The sequence below is a fragment of the Pteropus alecto genome, unplaced genomic scaffold (genome assembly GCF_000325575.1).
Source record: "Pteropus alecto unplaced genomic scaffold, ASM32557v1 scaffold25, whole genome shotgun sequence".
Taxonomy (NCBI): Eukaryota; Metazoa; Chordata; class Mammalia; order Chiroptera; family Pteropodidae; genus Pteropus; species Pteropus alecto.
Genome location: NW_006441955.1, coordinates 35,033,897 through 35,053,375, shown reverse-complemented (window position 1 = coordinate 35,053,375; position 19,479 = coordinate 35,033,897). Strand labels below are relative to the sequence as shown.

Below are 19,479 nucleotides of genomic sequence, written 5' to 3'. Positions count from 1 at the left end.
CCAAGTCTGGCTGAAGCCATGGAGCTGTTGTTGGTCATGATGATGATATGAACAAGAGCTTTGGGAGAATGGCTAATGACATTAATAGAGTTACCAGGTGGGGAAGAAAGAGGGTGATGGTAAAGGAGAAGCTTTAATGGGGCTTGTGTGTGCCCAGTGAGGAGAGGTTAATTTAGGAAGAGGGTGTGTGCCAACAGTTTGGTGTTTAGAGCACTGTGAGGAAAGCTGTTTTGATTTTAAACTCGAGAGGGGGACAGTATAGACAAGACTTTCCTTCTATAGGAACCAAGAGAATGGAGAAAAAATAGCCATCGTTTTAAGGGGTAGAAGTAATTATAGCTAATACTTAAAGAGCACTTACTGTGTTCCAGTCGGTGTTCATATGACATGTTAAATCCTTTGACATGTGATGGAATAGACATCAGTATTACCACCGTGTTACAGTTGACGACACTAATACCCGTATGGTCTTAACATGCTCAAGGCCCTAAGGCTGGTAAGTGGAGAGCTGAGATTCCAACTGGCTCCGAGTCATTAAACACTAGGTCAAACTGCCTGTAATTTAGAAAGGAAGGCTGAGTGACCCAAAGTATTGGGTTACAAGTGGCTAACTTGTAAGAAAATGTAGATCTTGGAAGAGATTTAATTATGCTTTAAAATATGTTTATTGACTTGTTCATTCATTCTCTCATCATTAAATATTTAGTACCTACTAAGTGCTAGGTATTAGACTAGGCTCTCAGGTGATAAAAGACAAGTCCCAACCTCTCCTCTCAGATAGTTTATATGTGCACAGTTAATTCGATACAAGGAAACAGGTGCTAGGTGCTATAAGAGAAGGGTCAAGAGCATCCCATGGAAGAGCTTCCTTTCTCTGGGGCACTGATGGCATGAAAGCTTCTTTAAAAGCATGGTACTTTTTCTATGAAGTGAACAAAATTGATCCCATGTGAAAATACGAAAGTGCAATTAATTATGTTAATACATGCCTCTAACCTCTTTCTAAACAGAATTGAGAAATCTAATTTGCTGAGTTTGTGTGTCGTTTGTCCTTGAGAATTTCCAAACCACAGTAGAGCAGTATCTCCATTTTATAAACAGCTCTGGTAGGACTAGGTTCCAGAGTAGTGGATGGAGAGTGCTTCACAATGAGGAAAAGGGTTTGAGAAGGCTTCAGAGATCCATCTTTGTAGGAGAAAGTTCCTGTGATGCCTCAAGTGATTACTCTGCAAAGGTCCTGAAATCTGTTGCGGGCCCGTCTGCAACTAATACATAGTTTTTAACTGGAGCAGCGTGTTATGAGTGCTTCACAAGTATTAACTTTTATTTATTCCTCATAACTCTCAAAGGTAGGTGCTATTTTCTTGTTTTTTAGATGATACAATAATGGCACAGAGAGGTCAAGAAATTTGCCCAAGGTTACACAGCTAAGGAATTAATGGAGCTGGAGTTAAACTCTGGGGGTTCGGTGCAAGTGTCCATGCCCTTAATCATTACACTCTGCTCATTGGTCATATTTTACTTCATGCATCCCATTTTAAGCCATAAGGAATTAATCAAAAAGCAATCTCTTAGGTGCTGATATTCTTGGGATAGCTTGAGGCAAATGTTAAGATCCCTCCTCCCCATGGAACATTCGGTCATCCACTGCCCTAGGAGGGATGGTTCTTATTTTGCACATCATCCATTCTTCGTTTCTCAGTGCAGACTGGGAACCTTCCATGGTGAGTGGAAAATTAATGGAAGAAGAAACAAAAATCATATAGTTTTGTCACTTGTTAACGCTGGTTAGAAAGTTTGCTTAAAGATGTGAAATATCTAATGATGACTTTGACTTTATCAGATTTCTCTTTCTGTTCTAAAAACAGGGATGTTTTAGATTATTTTCCACCTGTCGTGGTCTGAAAAATTTAACTGTTCATCATCTTTTTTTGAGGGAATAATTTTCCTTACACTTTAGAGTTTACAAAGAATTATATTTATAATAAATATAAATTATTTAACCTCAACAATCCTATGTGATTGCTGTGATCTCTTATGGTTAGGGGAGATTTAATTTATTAATTTATGAAAAATAGTGGCTTGTTCAAAGCTAGTTCTAATTTTGGAATCTAGGCTTATAAGCAAGAGGCAACAAGCTCCCACAGACTCACATGGACAGATGTGACCTGAACCTACCACAACAATATTCTGAACTCTTTATGAAATATTAAAGAACTGTCATCACTTCCCTAATAGATTTGCTGTATCCTAGTATCATATTCTTTTGAAATAATGATTGTTGAGAAACATTCTCAAAGACTTTATATACAGCTTACTAGATATATGAATTTTTAAAAGCTGATTTAGCAAACTTCTTTAGAGAAGAAATGAATTAGAAGTGAGTGAAGTGATTCTGGACATCTTAAGAAAAGTATTCAATAAAAAAGTCACGGAATCCCTAGAGTCTAAGGTCAGAAGGGGACTTAGTGGTCATCCAGTCCAGCTTATACTTAGTTTGTGGATTTTGTTTGTAGAATATGTCTGATGAGTGGTCATCCAGCCAATCTAAGTAGTTCAGAAAATTAGAGAGTGGGAGAAACAATAAAATTTATCATGTTGACAGATTTTGCCTGTTTCTTACAGAGAAGTTTGGGTCCAATTTGTCCTGCTGCTTTTGCCTCTCCTGACCCTTGATATTCTCTTCTCTCCCAACACATCCCAGAAATATCTCCCTATTGATGTTGTATTATAATCATCTCTTCATGTGTCTGTTTTTCCTCTGGACTGTGAGCAAATGAGGAAAGATATGCTGCATCTTACTCATCTTTCTCTGCCAGTAATTGACATGGTGCCTGACATGTTATAGGTATTTAACTAATGCTGTTTGAATAAATGAAAAAAAAAATGCATAGGAATTACCACTATCTCATTCCAGAACATTTTTCATCACCCCAAAAAGAAACTCCATACCAATTAGCAGTCACTCCTATCCTCCCCTAGCCCTAGGCCCTAGCAGCTACATACTGTAGTCTGTTTTACGTCTCTGGATTTGCTTGCTCTGGACCTTTCATATAAATGTAATAATACATGTGAGCTTTTAGTGTCTGGCTTTTTTCACTTCACATGAGGTTTTCAAGGTTCATTCATATTGTGGTGTGTATGCGTACTTCCATCTTTTTATGGCCGAATAATATTCTATTATATGGATATACCACATTTTGCTTATTTCACATCACATTTTTATAGAGAGACTTGTCAGTCAGATTTCTTATTTTTGCTTGAATATTATGAGTGGCAGAGAATCTTAATTATTTCTACATGACACTGGTAATTTTTAAATATTTAAATTTATAATCTAAGCCCAAATATTTTATAATGCAGTCCTCCGCCCCCCGCTTCTACTTTTCCCATTTTGGCCCCACTTACTGTTTATTAGTGGTATTTTCAAAGGATGAGTCAGTGACAGAATGGTAGACTATAGTAGTTTTGCTGAAAATGAGAAGCAGAAGACTAGCAACTATTGACTTAATAGGCATTTAAGACTTGATTGAATTGTGAAACAGCTTAAGCTATTTGATCTTGATAGGTTTTAGCTATCTTTTAGATTCTAATTTTCAGAATTAGAAATTTTCTTTAGAGATATATTATGAAGGAATAGTTTATACTTTCCCCATTTGCATGGGAAACTAAGCCTCTGTAATACTTTCAAACTGTTTTTAAACATAGGTGCTCTAGCTGTGCACGTGCCTTTCATGTTTAAATATGCTAAGTATAAATCAGAGATTTGAAGCTTATTGTTTTCTCATCTTAAGCATAAAAAAATGAGACTATAAAAAGTTTAGACACAATTAGTATTTTAAAATGTCAAGGCAGAATCTCCTATTTCCCAGTGTCAAGTAAGGGAAACAATTTTAATTATTTATTTGGAAACGAGTTGATATCAGCCCCTCCTTTTTTTTTCTGTTGCTCTATATATTCACTAATTCCCATTAATATGAATTGGTTTATCAGGGTTTAAATTTGCTGACTGTGTATATAGTTTTTACAGGATCACAGTATCTTCATTGAGTGACTGGTATAGTATTAGTTATATAACTTGAAAATCAAGTTTTAGAATAGGTTTGTTTTAGAATTTACATTGTTTCATTCTGAGGTAAAATCTACTTTTAGTCCCTGCCAATTCTGATTTACTCGTAAATAAATGTCAACAGGATTGTCCTTAATCTGAATAAGGAACATTGTTCAGACTTCCTACAATTTAGGTCTTTTGCTTCATTCTTTTTTTCACTTTTTATTTTCCTTTTTCCTCCAGGTTATTAATAAGTGCTTAAAGGATTTTTAAGGCTATAGAGTAACTATAATGAATTTGTTACCAGGTGTCCTACTCTTTATTGTAGCTATGTCCCTTTCCAGTTAGAACAAATGTATTGAACTACTTTTAATGCTGCTTCAAGAAAATAGGAAATTTAAACCCTTCAATGTTGGCTTTAGGAAGATATTATCCTATCTTAGATACCTATCAACTGCAGCATGCCAAATTCTTTATGTGTATTTTGGCAACTTTCTCTCTGCTTTCTGCGATCATAGGTCTTACCCTGAAAACTCATTGCAGGACCCAACGAAAAATGATTCTGAGGAGGAAAACAGGCAAAAGTACTGAACTCTAAATACTAAATACTGTAATACTGTAAATACTGTAAACTGCATTTGCTTTATTGTGCATTAGGCTGACACAGTTCACTGCCTGAATTAAAAACATTTAAAATTCCATACCTCTAAAAGATAGTGGAATGTTTAATTGAAGAAAGTAATGCTTTTTCAGGAAGAAAAATGCTCCCAAAACAATAGAATAACATCTTCTTCACTTTCGACTTCTGAGTTATTTTTCCCTCTCTCACAATAATCCAAGTAATACTGAAATTAAAGTTCTTCTAAAAACATTTTCTCTTAAAATCATAATGTGGCTGGATGAGACCAGAATACCGTTAGGGGCTGGTATTGTGAATTTCAGGGGTTATTTTTGTTAGAGCTTTCAAAGGAAACTAGACTTTACAGAATTCCCAAGATTTTCCTACCCTGACCAGAATTTAGTTTCCTTAGAGAGTAATTTGGTCTAATCCACATATTAACGGGGAGCCCCTGGAGCTCAAGGTATAATTGGCTTGCACCTCTGCTAATTCCATAGCCTCTAGAAATCCAGAAGAGCATGTATATCTGCAGATTGCCAGAGCCCTAGAGTTCTCGTGGCCATTTCTACTTCCTGGGTTTATAATTCTACATGCGATGTGTCTGAGATACACTTGATTCACTTGTGTTTAAAGCACACCAACATTTGTTCATGAGGCATTCTAGGCAGCCCCTATCACTTGTTTTGATAGCATGAGTTGGAATTTGCTTTTCTTGACTATATTTTAAAGGCTGTGAAGTCTTAGTGACATATAGTATGATATTCAGGTGGCTGATGGTAATACTAAAGGACAATGCAAAAGTGCCTGTCAGTATTTTCTGACCTGCCATCAGTCAGCAGTGGCCTGCTGAGGCCTCCAGCGGCAGGTTTTACCTCAGCACATACCCACATCCAATATCTGCCTTTCTCTGACTCTCTTCCCCAGAGTGGAGAGCTGTGGGCTACTTTGGGAAGAAAGGGCCAAGGTCCCTGGAATCCCCTTGCAACTCTCCCAGGACCCCTTTAGAGGGTCATGACCTGTTGTGAAATATTCTGTTTATATGAGCTCTTGTCTCTCAACCCCCAACCCAAATTTAGGTCCAAGTATTTTTCCAGGGCATTCAAAATATAGAGCAGAGAGGGCAGACTTATTTCTGTATCAGATATCCCCCCCTCCCTGTTTTGTGGTCTTATTAGATGGTATTCAGAGGCTCCCAGGGAATCCTGAATCCTATCCTTAATGGGAAGGGGAGAAATTAGCTTTGGAATTGACTGACTTTGTCCCTCTCATTATGTTAAGTGATTTTAAGATGAAACCATTAGGAAGGAGCTTGATATCATTTGCTTTAGCAGTGTGAAATCTTTTTGATATCATTTGTCATAGCAATGTGAAGTCTTTGACCCCAGTCCTCCTGAGACCAGAGAGAAGAGTCAATTGACTCCCCTGATGAGGTTAGAGACACTGAGGGGGGCTTCTAGATTCCTTGAATTCAGCACCAACTGATTAATATGCTTCTAGAAATTTAGAGCAATGTAAAAATAATAAGGAAATTTTTAAAAGCTCCAACTCCACTCTTTCAAGAATATTTCAAGTAAATCTTTTGATACCATTTTGTAACTGGCAAAAGACAAGCAATGACAAATAAAATGTCAGCCGTAGGGGCTCCTCAGCCCAGAATACAACTTTAAAACACTAAGCAGTGACTACTAACTGCTGCTCCCCACTCTCAGCAATTGGTTGCATATTTCAGATGCATCTGGGGTCAAATTTGAGTTCCTAGAAGTCATATTACCCAAATGTAAGTGAAATTTGCGTTCAGCTGTGGTTCCCTCCTAGTGTCCTGAAATAGATTCATATCGCACTGTCTGTGTAAATTATGGATGCCTTGTACAAGACCCAGATTCAGGATATTTTCAATAACTACCAATACTGTTACCAAGTAGATGTATCTCCTTACCTCTGAAGAGGGGATAGATAATGGCTACATACAGCCTGGGTGTGATTTTATCAGTCTTGGTTATAGACACACTGCTAGAGTTTTTTTCTTATCTATCTTTGTGTAAACAGACTATTGGATCATTTATTTCAGAGCATTGTTTGGTCTGGTTTTAGAGAACGGGAGTCTCTCTGGTAGTGTTTTGGATGACTTCATTGTTTCATGAGTCCATAGAGGCTGTTACAAGAATCAGAAGTGTTGAAATAGAACCTCACTGAGACGTTAGCAAAATTGGACAACTGTTAGACTCTCTTATCAGTTGTTTCACTCAATTTGCTTTTGTTTGTTTTAAAAAACCTCAGGAGGTACACTTGAAACTTACTGGATTTTGTTAATCAGTATCACCCCCCCCCAAAAAAAATAATTAATTAATTTAAAAAAACTCAAGAGTAGGGGGTCTAACTAATAAACTTTATAGTAGAAATATCTTACATCTCTGCTATGAATCCTGAGAAATTCAAAACAATTTTCATATGGCACTCTTTCAATAAAGAGAATAGAGTTTTTTTCCTTTCCTGTAAGAAAGTACATAATTCGTTTTCATAATGTGATTTACAGAGTTTGAAACAATATGTAGTTCTTGCTTATTAATGATGGTTTTTGGAGAACTGAGAGGTCTTCACCTTAACAGGGTCTAGAGAAAGTTGTCTTTGTTTTCTGGTGATAACATGGGCAAGGGAGGACATGCTTCCTAAATGGGAGATAGGAAGGTTTTGTTTCCACTCGGAGGCTTTATGCTCCTTAGAGTTGGCCTTGACTTTGGTCAAAATTGTATTCAGATTCTCCAGGAAAGTACTGAGAAAAGATTTACTTTGAATTTCTTTATAAAGTAGGAGAAATACATTAATTACATCTAATAGGTTGTTGAAGTGCATAGATAATCTCAGGAGATCTAGTATAAATAGATGTCATAGGACAGATTAGACCAATTAGCTTTCCTTCATTTAGGGGAGGGATCAGCAATCTAAGTGTCTACATATGGAATGTGACAGATAAGATTTACTTGCATTTTTTCACACCATTAGGAACACTGAAATCCAGCACTGTTTGAGACAAACATGATTAAAGCAGAAACTCTTGGATTAGGCCTTATGATTAAAAGAGATCACTGAAGCCCCAGAAATTGCATGTGGAAGTTTTTTAGTTCTAAGGTGTCATCTATTAAGTTCTTTCCCTGAGAGGATGACATCTTAAGACCAGAACTGTAATTTCTAGTTTAGTTAGATGGAGTCTTTTTGTTTGGTTTCTATTTCTGTTGTTATAATTTTCCTGCTTTTCTACAATGAATTCCTTAATCTGGGTTAATGAGTATTTAACATGGAGTTCATGGGCCTGGGGATGGTTGTATTTCCCTGACATTGTCTGCAAAATTGATGTGCATATGAATATTGTGTGTGTGTATATGTGTGCATGTGTATGGAGAAGGTTTATATCTTGCATTAAGTTCTCAAATACTGTATAATTCCCAAAGGTTAAGAAGGCACTAATTTAGAGACTAGTCATTGTTCCTTCATTTGGGGGTGCATCTCCTTTAGCCCCATGAACCTTCACTGTCACATGACCCCTAGGTTGAGTTTGGTATTACTTATGGAGCCCATGGACTAAGTGATGATCCTTATTTTTATGTAAATTTTACACTGGATTGAGAGTCAACTCTTTACTGTTTGGATTATCAATATGGAAATTATCAGATACCGTTTGTATCATTTTCCCATGGGCTGTTTCTTTGTTGCAGTCTGCCTTAGCTCTGATCTTTAGGCCATGATCATAGGACAATAATCTACCTATGAAAAACTTCAGCAGTATGCTCTTTGTAACTATAGCCTATCCTGAGCTGTAATAGATTCTAAAGAGGAATTTTCTTTTTTCTTTCTTTATTTCTTTGTTTCTTTTTGTTTGTTTGTTTGTTTTTTCAGCCTGAGAAAAATTAGTTACCTGAGCAGGAATTCTTTTAAGAGATATCCAGGTATGTTCTCCCCACATTTTCGGGAGCTTTTATATCTTCATTTTTTTGTTGGTTGTTTTCGGTTGCCCTTTATCTTCCCTTCGGAAAGATTTACTCAAGTGGAGGAAGGGTAGAAGAGGAAGGGTGCTGAGGGATGAGGTGAGCAGGTACTTGGGGGACTTTCTGTTCCTGCCAAATGATCTTTAAACAAAAAGTATCGAGTATTTTCCTTTTAATTTCCCATAGTGTGAATTCTTCTTTGCCAAATGGTTCTGGGGCTTTGCCTGGGCCCTGTGTGCCAGAGTCGAGGATTCATCTTGGCCAGACATTGCCACATATTGAAGAGGGAGCCGTTTCCAGGAAAGCTCAGAGAGCAGTGGCTCCTAGGAATCCCTCCTTGATTGTGTGAGCCAGGCCTCGACACTTTTGACCATCTGGAAAATTTTGGATGCAAGCACCAATATCTGTCTCATACATATTTTTCTTTTTATTTCTTAAGTTTTAAAAAAATTCTTGCTTATTTGAAATATATATTTATTACTATTTTATCTACGTGCTCCAAGAAGAACTGTATGCTTGAGGGCTGCAAAGAAAATCATCAGAAAAAGAGTTGACGCACCCTCTGAGGATATATATTGCTATTCTTTATGCTATTATAGTGCTCAGTAAACAATTTTGGAATGAATAAATCTGGAAACTTTTTACCGACACATACTATTAGTGACAGAGTGTTTCTTTTTTCAGGTGCTCTTGAACAAGTGACGATTTCATCTCCCCTTTCCGCACTCTACATAGTGTGTGCTTTCTGTAGTGTGCATCTCTCTGTTCCGTTAATGCTGCAGTTTGAATCTTTGCCACTGCTCTGTTTCTACAGCCTCTCTTGTTTACAGTGATGGTCAATCTGTTTATTTCTAGATGCAGATAAGATCTCTAGAATGCTGTGAGGTAGAGTCTGTACGACCAAGGAACATTTTATTTTGTTGTAGCTGTACTTGACATACTGTTCATTAGTACTCTGCTTTTAGTACTATTCCTATGCCAAATAGAAAAATGTGATCCTAGCTGTCTTGTAGAAATAGCTCATGGTAGTTTTGAGTACTGTTCATGTTTTATTTTAAATTTTCTATAAATTGGCTACCTAAATCCTTTTGAACCTATTAATATATTTATCCTTTTTTATCTTTTATGTAACAAATTTATGAATTTCTTGTGATAAATCAATCATTTAAAAATGATCTACTCTGTATTAATCGTAGTATTAAACATAAGACATATCTTTGCTTATTGAGTCTACTTCGGAGATTAAGACATACACTCAACAGTCAATGAATGAGATGGTACTATATACTATAGTGCAAATTATTCATAGAATAAAATACTTTTGTGGCATTAAAAATTAGAAAATTAAATATCCAGTTGGCATTTTCTGAGTGACTACCATGTGCTAAGGCATGGGTTTTGAAATTTAAGTAGAGTTTAATGCCTTATTATCAATGACCTGAGAGTATACTGCGATAAGTGACACTGGTGTCACATAGGCATAAAAAATAGAGATACGTAAGGATCACAGTGGAACAGCAGCCACTGGGAAGATGTAAAGCAGTCCAACTTTGAGTGCTCTGTCTCTGATGATTGTATAGACTGAAGGCATAGATCTAGACCATTTAATCCTCCTAAGGATTGTGACTGGGATGTATTATTAGTCCCGGTGTATCACTCAGTCTGTGTCTTTCTAGCTAAAGTCCTTTTCTGTCCTTTTCCTCTCTTAACACATTATGGTGTTCTTTGGTGAGTTCACTTTGTTTAAATATGTGATTCTTGGGTCTCACCTCACCCCTCTGTACAGAAAGCCAGTGTGAGACATGCCCCTGTGAAAGCATCTGTTCAGTATTCCGTGTCCGACTTCTGCTGTCCCATGTTGATGCCGATTGACCATGGTTCATGTGCTCCAAGAAAACATTGTTGAACCCAGTTTCCTGCCGTCCTCACAAGTGCTTTCTGATGGTGCTAGTGATGACACTGATAACTCACACTAGTCCTTGATCCGCTATCAAAATTGGCCACAGTCTCCTATCCAGGCTCATGGTTTTCTTCCCTGTTTTTTAATTAATTTATTTTTTTCCTTTTCAACTGGGGTTGTGTACAATCAGTTTTTATTCTGTGTGTTCTCTGTGCTTCATTTCTTTGGAAAACCCCTTCGAGCTAATAGCTGGGATGAGAAAAGCACTGGCTGCTCTCCTTGGCAGTCCCTGTCCCTTAGCTTTTGACACATCTTTGGCAGAACTCACTTAACTTTATAGAGGTTGGAGCTTACCTGGAAGAGAAGAAGGTCATCATCTGGTGATCCAGGATGACCCATCCTCAGGGGTTCTGGACTCCAGTTTTCAGTTTAGTCATTTGACTTGAAGGATAAGACACCACTGAGGGAAGGTAACTTTTATTCTGCCTTTGCCAACTTTGAACACAATGTGTTTTGTTTGTGTTCCACTATTACTGGGAGCTGAATCATGTTTTAGTTGAGATTAGTGTAAGTTGACCATATGATATAACCATTTTTGTAGTAAAAAAAAAAGGTCAATTATTGGCAATGTCATCTAGTTCAACCTTGTATATCTTATCCGTGAATCTAAACTAGCTTATTGCTTGCTTCTATTAATGGTAAACTGTGAAAAAGTATTCCAGATGCTATGTTAAATGATTTTAATGGAAAGTCAGTGCTAAGATTCCTCTTTCTCTTGCTTCCTAGGTCACTCTGCACCTAAATCCCATCTCCTCAGTCCACATTCACCACAAGCCTGTTGTGTTCCTGCTCAACTCCCCACAGCCCCTGGTCTGGCACCTGAAGACAGAGAGGCTTGCAGTTGGGGTCTCCAGACTTTTCTTGGTAGGTGTTCGAAACCTTCCCGCAGTGATCCTGAGCACAAGGATATAATGACCCTAAAACTTTGCAAGTCTTTTTAAAAGGTTTATTTCATTGAAATAATACCAGAGTCCACAGTGTGTTAAATTGGGAGTATGTTTTAGTGATATTTGGATGGCATAGATACGCTTTCACAGAAAACAAGCACCACGGTGGATGGAGAGAGAGTTAGGTCTAGTTTGTGTGTTAGAGCAAGACCTGCAGTCATACTCTGTGTGGCCTGAGCTTTGGTCTCAACTCCGAAGGCCTCCCCCCACCCCCAACTTTTTGCGGCATCATGAGCAATGTAAATATTGTAAATAGCCACTAGGTGTGTGGTCTCCTACCACAAAATAAATGCACGCAAACTCACTCTGTTTGTATATAACACAGACCTAGTTTCTGATATGAGGATCTGTTTGTTGAGAAAGTGACACAGTGCGCTCCAAATGAAAACATTTGTATTTTATAAAAAAGCTGGAACCCAGCTCTTATGGAAAGATCCAAATATTACCTACTATTTGTAAATCATGTCCTTTTAAGTTTGCCAGAACATTCAAGTTTGCTAGTTGTGGAGAAACTGATGGGTTGTTTGGATGGAATTTTTGGGGTATGACATCATGTCTGATGATGAGCAACACTGCACTTCACAGTGATAGCTCACATTGTCTATTGCTAGAACTACATGCTAACGGCCTAAACTGCAGAGCGTTAGGCTTTTAAACCTCTCTTGTCTACAAGCATTCGAAACAAGAAGAGACCTCAGTTAATAGTTTTTCTCTTGCATAACGAATAAAATTTTCCTAATTAAATTCTCTTAATCTACATCTGTAGCCTCTTGTCACTTGTATTTGAAGAATACTTATAAAAATTCAGTAGTACCTGTTAAATAAAGTAAGAATCCGTAGTTAATACAGTTAGTAAGTAGAAAAATAAATGAGTAAAAAGGGTAGAAGGAGAAGCTCATCTTTATAGTAGAATGCCAATCAATTAACGTAGAAGTAATGATGGAGTTAGAAAATTATCATTTTGCAACTGTCATAGTAAGTTGATTATGCAAGAGTCATCAATAGGTGCTAAAGCTAGTGGAGGTGGAGGGAGTTTGAAGAACAATATATTTGCATAGTCTCAAATTACTTATTAATGACAAAAGAAAAAATCAGTAACTATATGTAGTAGAGATGCCCAGTAGTACCTTAACCAAGAATCAAAATTAACATCAATACGGTGCAGATGGCCATTGTGATCTTTTAGATGTGATAACCTGAGAATAAGCACAGCGTCACTTATGTAGTATTTTAGCCAAAAAAATGCACATAGCCTGAATCTAATCATGAGGAAACATTGGAGAAAACCAAATTGAGTGACATTCTATAAAATAACTGGCCTGTGCTCTTCAAAAATGTTAGTCATGAAGACAAAGAGAAGCTGAGGAGAGCAATTCCAGATTATAGGAGACTCAAAAGACACATGTGATCCTGAACTGGATCCTCTTGGGTAGGGAGCGGGGCCATTGCTAAAAGAACATGATGGGGATAAAAGGCGAAATTAGAATTGGCCTGTAGATTAAAGTAGTGTATCAATGTTATCTTTCTTGAATTTAATAATCGTACTGTTATATAAGAGAATATCCTTTTTAGGAGACATAATACACTTAAGTATTAAGGGATAAAGGGCCAAAGAGTTCAGAAAAAAAAACATACGATGTATAGATAGAATAATAAAGCAAATGTGGCAAAATGTTGAAACTGGGGAATCTAGTTAAAGGGTATGCAAAGCTTCTTTGTAATATATTTGCATTTTTGTAAATGTGAATTGATTTCAAAATAAAAAATTTTAATTCGAAAGTACGTTTATAAGGTAGGAGTTACTAATAAATTATAGCTTTTTTTTTAATTGAAACTCTTATTTCTCCTAAATTAAAAAAGGCCAAAAGTCAGAGTTGCTGTTATTACTATTACTAACATATTTATTTAGCACTTAGTATATTCTAGATATTACACTAAGTTCTCTCACAGTAACCTAATGATGAGGTGGGTATTTACCCCATTTTAAAGATACATTTACAGATGAGGAACTAAGACTCAGTCAGAGAGGTTAATTAGTGACCCAAATCAAACAACTAAGTACTGGCAGAGCTGGGACTCAATACACATAGGATTTACTCTACAAACTCTTACAGTAAATTGGCTCCCCTCGTACTCATAATCATTGTTAATTTTCTTTTATTAAAAATATTTGTGATAGTGAGACTAATGGTCGTGATCATAAGGTCATATGCACATTTAGTCCTTATAGTACAGAGCTGTGCTGTTCGTTACTGTAGACACCAGCTATGTGTAGCTATTTAAATTCATATTAACTACAATAAAAAAATATAGTTTCTTAAACATACTAGCCATATTTCAGGTGCTCAGTAGCTACATGAGACTAGTGGCTACCACATTGGACAGGTTATGGAGAGGTTATGAGTGAAGGCTTTGCGTACCCTGGTTTGAATACAAGCAGTAACCCAGGACAGATTATTTCATTTCTCTAAGCCTGACTCGCCTCGATTACAATGTGGGAATAATAATAGTCTGTACATCATGGGATCGTTATCTTGATTAAATGAGATTACTTGTAAAATGTTTAGTACAGGGACTGGCACCAGTAACTTTATGGACATTACCTGCATTTTTGTTGGTATTTATAATTAGTCATAGTAAAGAACACTTGGGAAGGATGTTGAATTTACATTTCTAATTATGAAACATTTAGCTTGGTTGGCCCCAGATTGAAAGGAGTTCCTATTTCTGTGGGCTGTAGGTCCAGATGAAAAGTGGGGGTCACATGGATCATAGTCGTACTGGTCACTTTCTGGATTCCTACATCAACCTGCCATTCCTTTGGGTTTTAAGGGAAAGTATCTTACTTCTAGTTACTTATTTGCTTTAATTTTGTTTCATATCTGATAAGAATTGCCTCTTCAGTTTAAGACGTACTAACAATGAAAAAAAAGGAGACAGTTTTAGTAAACAATTTAACATCAACCCTATTTGGAGTTAATCCCATGTAATTAGATTGCAGATCAGAGGATGGACCTAAAATTACCAACATGGGAGGCAGCATTGGGAGAAGTCAAGGATTTAAATTCTGGGACACCTGAACTCTGCCTTATTGTCCAGCAGGCTGAATTTAGGGAAGGTGGTTTTCTCTTATCTGTACTTTTCTTCATAGCCAGGAAGAGATGGTAGAACATCTGTTGTTCATTCAGGTTCTCATATCAGGAGTTAGCAAGTGATGCAAGTTCTGTCACAAGCTAGGCAGCTTTCCCTAACAGAGTGTATGTACTGAAGTGAAGAAAGCAAGGCTCTCTTAGCCTGAAATGACAGCCTTTGCAGCAGAGGGACCAGCTGCTGGATAGAAACCCAGTAGTTTGTTCTATTGATCTACTTATAGTAGTTAAGAGTTTAAGCTTGTAGATAAGATAACTAAATTATTTTGCATAAAGTATTTCATCTAAACACTTCGGAAGACCCATGAAATCTTTGGAAACTGTGGCTTAGCTGTTTCTATCACTGTATTCTCCAAGGTTTTAGAGCTTAGAGGAGCTGAAGAGAGAGGGTAGGTCTCTTAACTCTTAATTTAAGACACCTATGTCCTTACTTCTTCCCTGACAGCCTGCTGAAGGATTTGCATTACTGACTTAAAACTATCTTTACTTTCTAGGTAGAATTATAACAACTTTAAGGTTTGTTTGTTTATTTGTTTGTTTAAGTAGGGTGGTGAGAAAAGTTCAAGTAATGGTATATACTCATCCATCAGGATGATCTTTTAATTTAAGTCAACATGTCTGCATTATTATAACTGCCCAAATTAAAAAAAGAAACCTTTTATAATTAGTTAGCAGGGCTTTATGTTACTCAAAATGTCTCAGCCACCCATGAGGGTGACTAAAAGCATTATACAGCAGGTCCTCAAACAACGTTGTTTCATTTAACATTGTTTTGTTATAACTATGGATAAGGGGAATAAAAGATTCCCATCCAAGGCCGCTGTCTGTGTGGGTTTTCTCCAGGTATTCCAGTTTCCTCCCACATCTCAAATATGTGCACGTGAGGTGAATTGACATGTCTCAGTTGTCTCAGTGTAAGTGAATGTGGATGTGAATGGCCCTGCGATGGAAGGGCATCCTGTCCAGGGTGGGTTCCCCGCTTGCACCCTGAGCTGCCAGGATAGGCTCTGGCCACCCATGACCCTGATCTGGAACAAGTGAATTGGAAAAGAATTTTTTTTACTTGTTTTTATTAATCTTTCTTAAATGTATCTATAGCTTGCATTTATTTCAGTGTTTAATATTGGAAGTGTTTTTGGGTCTTTATTTAGAAGTTTGATGTTTATGTGACCAGAAAGATGCCATGGGAACTTAACTCTTGTTTATGTAAATTAGCCTACGGTAAAATTGGTTTCGTTATGTGTTGTTTTGCTTAAGAGTTGGTTTTGTTGTACATTGTTTTCCAAGAACCTATCGAAGACATTAAGTGAGGACTTATCGTACTTTAATACTGTCTAATAAAAGTATTTTTTTTTCTGTTAAATTGCAGTCCTCATGATTCCACAGTGCAAGCAAAAAGGGAACGTGTCAGGCAGGGAGAAAGTGGTGTTGAGTTTCCTCTGCGAGGCAAGTGTAGTTCCTTTATCTGGTTGTTCTAGTTACCTAGGAAATGGGACTAGGATAAAGAGTGATTGTTTCAGGCTGAGTCTCAAGTAGTGGATCCGTTAGTATAAGTCACACACACACACACACACACACACACACACACACACACACACGATAGAGTTGTCACAGCTTTGTAGTTTTTCTTTTGCAAGGTGTCTAGATGGCCCAGAGAATACTGGGTAGGTTAGAATTGTCCTTTAGTGCAATCAGAAATAAATATAATTGTATCCTCTCAGTCTGTCATGTTGAAACTATAAGTAAAACTCTCCTAGAAGAATCATCTAAGCTTATTTTTATTTATGCAGTTATTTCCACATTAAATAAAAGGTAGGGTAGCTCGACTGGGCAATAGATGTCTGAACTTTCAACCTGAGTTTGCCAAAAAAGATTGGAAAGAGCTACAATATTAGATTGTCTTTCAAAATACGCTACAATTTGACTAGACATTTCTCCAAAGAGAAAGTGCAAATGGCCAATAAACACATGAAAAGATGCTCAGTGTCATTAGTCATTAGGAAAAAGCAAATTTAAAATCACAATAAGCTGTCACTGCGTACCTACTAGGACCACTATAATAAAAAAGGCAGATAATCACAAGTGTTGTTAAGGATGTAGGGAAGTTGGAACCCACTGGTGGCAATATAAAATGGTGCTTTGGAAAACAGTTGGGCAAAACATATGTCCACAGAAAAACTTGTCCACAAATGTTCTTAGCAGCACTATTCATAATAATCAAAAAGTGCAAACAACCCAAAATGTCCATCAACCGAAAGGTGGTATATCCATACAATGGAACATTATTTCGCCATTAAAAGAGTGAAGTGGTGATACGTACGCCATGTATTAAACTTGAAAACATTATAAATAAAAGAAGCCAGACACAAAAGGCCACATATTGTATGATTCCATTTATATGTAATGTCCCAAACAGTCAAATTTATAGAGATGGAAAGTAGATCAGCAGTTCCCAAGGCCTGATGGGAGGGGAGAATGGGGAGTTTCTTTTCGGGGTGAAATAAAATGTTCTGGAATTAGATAGTGGTGACTGTTAGCACCATTGTGAATCTTACCACAATTGTTAATATACCAAACACACAGTTGTACAGTTTAAAAGGGCGAATATTATGATATCTCAATAAAGTGAATTATAAGGGTGAATTATAATTATGTAATTTATATAATTATAGTAAGGGCAAATTATATCTCAATAAAGCTATTAGGAAAGAACTTGCTGCGGCACACTTTTTAAAAGGGATGGTATTAAATTTAATACACTAAATTATAAAATCTTTTTACTTTATCCCATGTACCTATCTGATTTTTTATAAACCTGCCTTTCTTTGTGTTCCAAATGTGAACACTCTCGCCTACAAGGTCTACAGACTGGGAGTCCTGAAAGAAGGAGAAATTCTTAAGATGAGACCCTAATGCCTGACTTCTTATAACATAAAATGTCTAATCCAGAGGCCTTGGCCAGTCTTTTAGCATCAGACTTAGTTACTTTAATTGCTCGTAAGGAAAAACAGTGTCTAAGATTAGGACAGTCTCAAGAAATAAACAGCAACTTCCTCCAACCTCATTCACTATTGAGATTACTGTGCTGTGGCTTATTTTTTCTAGCCATCTCTCGCTAAAATCAGAAAAGAAATGTATGTAAATGTGTATGTTTGGTTGGAAATGTGGCATGGAAGAGGATATTGGTCTCCAAGATAGAGTTTCCATATTTAACAAAGCTAAACGATGCTCAGGTAAATTTGAATTTCCTATAAATAATAATTTTTTTATCATGTTCATGCAATATTTGGGGCATACTTTACTGAAAAATTTATTGTTTATCTGAAATTCAAATTTAATTAGGTGTACCGGGTTTTATCTGGCATTTCTTCTCAGAGGTAACCTAGGTTTTTGTTTCTAGTTAACATTCTGGCCTGCATATCAGGAGGCCTGAGTACTAACTAGTCTTGGCTCTGCCACTGAGTAGTTATACATCACTGGACAAAATCACTTAACTACTAGGGCCTCAGTTTCCTCATCTCTAAAGTGAGGAAGTGGTACCAGATGATCTTTAAAGTTTCTCCCAGCTTTCAAACTCTGATTTTTTTTTTGATAATACAACTGTTAGGTATTATATCGCAATTTAATTAGAAACAGAAAATGGTAAAATCTGAACATTGCCTCTTCAGCAAATCCAAGTAAATATCAGGGCAGGGCAGTTGAAATAAATGAGAAACTAAACTCTATGCTATTGGCTTTGGATTAAAAACAAATCAAAATTTAATCCTAATGAAAAATGTAAATTAATACCAGGAACATGCTTAATATTTAAAACCTGATTTTGTGTTTCTGAGAAAGGGGGAGGGATGGGTGAAGAAGTGAGGGTTGCCAAAATCTGGTTTATTCCTTTTACTTAAACTTAGGGTGTGGGGGGGAGGTCCAAATATTTTGGGCCTCTGCCATTAAACCACAGGCAGTTCTCTGGTCTGCACTGCAGTTTGGATGACTGACAAGGCTCAGTGAAAAACAAGTGCTATTTGTTTTCCTGTGCCCAGTATTTAACTGGAAATCAGAAGGCGAAATTTCCAATCAGTTGTTAAATAGCCCCAGATGTGTCTTAGCTGTGCTCTAGGAAGGGACATGCATAGTCTGTACCACGGCACGTGTCCAGTCATTCTTTTTCGTGAATCCAAGTGATGTGTAATTGAGGATCGTAGTGTTCAAAAAATGCCCTGTGACTAACTCAGACATTCAAGTTTGCTTGTGCAGTAGGGAACTTTAAAAATTTTTCTGTATTTTCTACTGCATTGCATTAAAAAAAAAAATCTGGAAATGATTTTTTTCTTTTTTAATTTTCTCCTTTTCCTTGTTTGGCATTTCCCCCACATTTAGAAAAACATGATATTATTATACCTGGTATGACGGTTTATGTATCTCCTTGTTCATTCATCCAACACCCAGTTTTTAGTGCCTGCAGGATGCCGGGAACTGTGCTAGGTGTGGAGGATCCAGAGGGAAATGGAGTGGATTGCCGGCCCTCACAGAGCTTTCTATTTTGTGGGAGAGATGGTTAAGAGATGAGGAATTACAGTTTAGTGTGATAAGTACCATTGTTGGATCCTAAAAATTGGAGAAAATGAGAATCCTCCTATTCCAGGTGCAATTAAGGCAGCTCCCCCTGCGAGGTCGACTGAGGAGCAGCATGCGACAGATGGGTCAGGGTCGCAAACACAGAATTGTCACCCCTATGTGATAGGGGTCTGGAGATATTATTTTGAATTTTCCAGGGAGGTC

The 19,479-nt window shown here is 37.0% G+C and overlaps 1 protein-coding gene across 1 annotated transcript in view; it reads left to right on the top strand.

The window, feature by feature from the left end:
- TGFBR3 (transforming growth factor beta receptor 3) overlaps nt 1-19,479 on the top strand; it is a 179,728-nt gene that overhangs the window by 96,883 nt on the left and 63,366 nt on the right. Inside the window, exon 4 of the mRNA XM_006919403.3 lies at nt 11,337-11,474. Within this exon, the coding sequence (XP_006919465.1) occupies nt 11,337-11,474 (138 nt within the window). The remainder of the gene's footprint in view (nt 1-11,336; nt 11,475-19,479) is intronic.